Below are 4,134 nucleotides of genomic sequence, written 5' to 3'. Positions count from 1 at the left end.
ATTGAGCGCCCCACCACATGAGTCCTCAGGTAATTGTGGAGACAAACAACAGCCATAACTAAATTTCGAGCATCATCAGGGTCATATCTCATGGGTGCTCTAAAAATCTGAAATCGAGCACCCATAACTCCAAAGGCATTTTCAGAGCATCGACGAGCTCTACTCAATCTATAATTACAGAAAAAAATATGTTAGCCTTCCTACACATAATGTAAAACAAACAATTCCAAAGACATATCACTCACCTGTAGTTAAATATTCTTCTGTCTAACCTATTTGAGCATGTGTCCTTTGGATAGGGCATCATTACTTTTTCTGATAAAGTAAATCCTTCATCACCAACTATGACATATGGAAAAAAGGCTGGGTATAACAGTTGCCATGTAAAAGTCTGGTAAAGTTACAGGGGTCTGTAAAATTACAGACCCTGGTAGAACTAACTCCACAAAATTTCTGTAAAACTGATACCAAACGTTTCTGTAGTTATGTTTACGCACGTTCTCTGTAATTTTCAACCACATTCTTCTGACGTGATACATGCAAGAAAAAAATATTTTCGGCGGCTGTTTTCTTGTGCTCCATTTCATAGTCAAACGCCTTCAGGTTTCATTGGTGAAACTTCTTTTACAGCTTGAACCCCTCATCCGTTTGGCTCTATCTTTAACCATTTAGGCCCCACAGGGAGGTTTTGACGAAAACAAGCGAAAAAAAGGACAACCCTGCATGCTTAGTCGAAGTGACGGGAAGTTGAGTTGACGGGCCGGAGGGGAGGCCCGTATCTTTGTGTCTAGGTTTGCGCTACCCGATTCGGGTGTCAGCGCCGCAGGCCTAGGTAGATGTATGCCAGGCGCGTCGCAGCGCAAAAGTGTTTCATGAGATATCGCGAAGCCTGTTAAGCAAGACGTGGTCTGGCGTACATCTTCCTAGTTGATATTGTTCTTCCATTATGAATGTAATACGATGATTTTGAATGGAACAACCCATTACGTTCTAATTGTTTAAATAACGTGGAACACTTGTCTTTGACCTTGTTTTCCTCCCGAATGTGAGAGTAATATTGAAATCATATTTGTGGCTTTTACTTTTAAAGCAAGGTACAGAGGTTTGTTTGGAGATGAGGTGTTGTATTCTCCTCTTCTTAAAATGCTTACTCAGCTTGAGAGGGAGGGTATTTTAGTTAGTACTAGTGATGGACCGAAACGTGTATATTTTTTACGAGTCTTGTTCTTGGTGACAATCTTGGTATTATTCTCTTGGTAGTTTCGAGAGTCCTTTGATGCTAGTTATTGTTATTTTTATGTAATATCAAATAAGTTGGCACCACTTGTCATCACTCTTTTGTTCTTGTCAATATAAGCTAGTGCACTGACCTTGCTCCTCATTCTTCGTGGAAATAAACTTATTGACGCCAATTATCTCCGAGCTCTCATTTATAAAAACTTCAGGTTATGAGGCCCAGCTACGTACCACGTGTGAAGTGAAGTGAACCTCTGAACAGTGAATTTTGTGTGAGTGTGTGTGCCCTGCAAGTGTGAGTGAGATCTGAGCCATGCCGTTGACACTTCGAGAGCGCCGGGCGCGCAATGCCGAAGCTGAACAGATTCAACGGATGCAACGACAGATTCGCCGTCTTACCCAACAGCTCCAGAATGGGGGAGGAAGACATGGACCAGAAGACAATGTTCCAGAAGTGAACTCATCTGTACCAAATCTTCCAGTGGAAGACAAGCTAGAGGGGGCACTCAACTACCAAAACTGGACGTTCGCCATGGAAATGGTATTGAGGCACAGCAAACTCTGGAGAGTTGTAACTGGCGAAGAAACCAATGCAAGAAACTCCGAGGCAGCCTATACAACGATTTGCATGAATATCAAGCCTTCAGTCTATCCTCATGTGAGGGACTGCAGAACTGCAAAGGAAGTAGGGCAAGCTCTGGAAAGAGCGTACAATGATGAAGGTACCATAAGAAGAATGAAAATTCAGAGATTTCTCCATAGAGTAAAACTAGAAGACTACGATGGGATAGAATCATATCTGACTGACATTAAGTCTAATACTCAAGCCCTCTCGGAACTTGGCAAACCCATGGATGACAGTGATATTTGTGATGTCATCCTTGGGGGTCTAACAGAAGAATATGAACCAATGATCCTAGGAATGGAGGGATCTGGCAGAGAAGGCGCTTCCCTTGACCTGAATACTACCTTGATGAGAAGACGAATTAGAAAAGGCGAGGATAGTGATACATAAGCTATCTATGCCAGACAGAAGAAAGGAGCAGAAAATTGTTGTTATAACTGTGGTGAACCTTGCCAGACCCTGCACTGCAGACAATAAGTTTGGCAACCGTAGTGGAAACTCATTTCAACCTAAGCAGTCGCCGCAGCAGAAGCCTCAAGATGAAGAAGATCGATATGAGAGATATGAGCGACATGATCGACGTGATAGAGATCGACGATGTAAACCACAAGGCAGTAGAAATGTAAAGAAAAAAAGAAGAGTATAAAATCTGGCTTTACTGTCATTTCTCAAGACGATGAAAACAAAGAAAACGCAGACGACTTAAGTGATGACTATGCTTTCTTTTCAAAAGTTGTCAGATAGAGTGTCTGTTGATAGAGTGTCAGAGTTCACAAATGGTATGTGTCTGAACCATCTAACCCCGTCTTGTCTGGTTCTAAAGTAGGTTCCTAGTACAAGCTGGACAAACCAGAAGAAGAAGCATATCATGTCATGCGCCCTCTTGCATCGCAGATTTAGACATCCATGTCACAGCGTTCTCAAGAACACCTAGAGGTGTGTCGACGGAATGCACTCAGTTCCAGAAGAAGAAAGCTGCCGTGTCTGTCTCAAGGGCAAGATGACAAAGCTACCCTTCCAATCGAGTGAGAGTGGGCGAGCAACAGAGAAACTTCAGCTTGTCCACAGCGACCTCTTTGGCCCCGTCAAACCTCTGTCCTGGGGTGACAAAAGCTATATTCTCACTTTCACTGATGATCATTCTAGAAAGGTGTTTGTTTATTTCTTTGAAGTGTAAGATTGTAACCTTTGAGAAGTTTAAAGACTTTAAGACTATGGCTAAAAATGAGACTGGTTGTAAGATTAAGTGTTTGAGAACCTATAGTGATACAGTCTATGAAGTATTTGATGGATATATGAGAAAGCATGGTATTGTTCATCAAACCACAGTACCATATAGTCCGGAGCAGAATGGTGCTTCAGAAAGAATGAACCGCACCCTTTTTGATAAAGCGAGATGTTTGCTTCTTGATTCGGGTCTAAATAAGCGCTTTTGGGCGGAAGTCTGGGTATTAAAAGATAGACCAGCTAATAGAAATGTAGTGCAAAGTAAATGGGTGTTTAAAGTGAAATGTGCATCTGATGGTACCCCACAACGATACAAAGCTAGACTTGTGGCGCGTGGTTTTAGTCAGCAACCTGGACCTGGAGTAGACTTTCACGAAACTTTTGCCCCCGTAGCTCGTCACAGTACCCTGCGCCTACTTTTTGCTATTGCCGCAGAAAGAGATTTATCTTACTTTCATTGGGACATGCAAACCGCCTTCCTGTATGGAGATCTCAAGGAAACCATTTATATGGAACCACCAAAGGGCATGTCTACTGGAAATAAGGTCTGCTTATTAAAGAAATCCCTATATGGACTGAAACAGGCCCCAAGATCCTGGAACCAGAAGATAGACAATTTCTTGCAATCAGACAACTTGAAGAATTCAAGATATGACCCCTGCCCGTACATTGATTCTAGCAATGGGAAGCAAACATAAATCCTTCTGTTGGTTGTTGATCTATTTGTTTTCTCCAATGATGGACAGAAAACCACCAGAGTTGTAGTTAAATATTCTTCTGTCTAACCTATTTGAGCATGTGTCCTTTGGATAGGGCATCATTACTTTTTCTGATAAAGTAAATCCTTCATCACCAACTATGACATATGGAAAAAAGGCTGGGTATAACAGTTGCCATGTAAAAGTCTGGTAAAGTTACAGGGAGTTCTGGAATCAAAGAACCGTTCCAGTGGTAACGGCACAGATGATATGTACAAGCCCAAGTGGAGACTCACTTTCCTGAAAGGGACTGTAGCTAAAGAACCATCGTTCTCCAACATCTATGAG

General features: G+C 42.1%; 1 protein-coding gene across 1 annotated transcript in view; it reads right to left on the bottom strand.

The window, feature by feature from the left end:
* The window catches only part of LOC127750078 (uncharacterized), a 10,703-nt gene extending 9,758 nt beyond the window's left edge, over nucleotides 1–945 (bottom strand). The window contains exons 1-3 of the mRNA XM_052270629.1: nucleotides 918–945; nucleotides 246–363; nucleotides 15–168 (exon numbers count right to left, since the gene is read on the bottom strand). Of these exons, the coding sequence (XP_052126589.1) occupies nucleotides 15–168; nucleotides 246–363; nucleotides 918–945 (300 nt within the window). The remainder of the gene's footprint in view (nucleotides 1–14; nucleotides 169–245; nucleotides 364–917) is intronic.
* Between the last annotated feature and the right edge of the window lie 3,189 nt (nucleotides 946–4,134).

This window comes from Frankliniella occidentalis, unplaced genomic scaffold (assembly GCF_000697945.3).
Source record: "Frankliniella occidentalis isolate FOCC.00 unplaced genomic scaffold, Focc_3.1 Scaffold130, whole genome shotgun sequence".
Taxonomy (NCBI): domain Eukaryota; kingdom Metazoa; phylum Arthropoda; class Insecta; order Thysanoptera; family Thripidae; genus Frankliniella; species Frankliniella occidentalis.
Note: the sequence above shows the minus strand (reverse complement) of the source record. Positions and strands in the feature narration are given on the sequence as shown.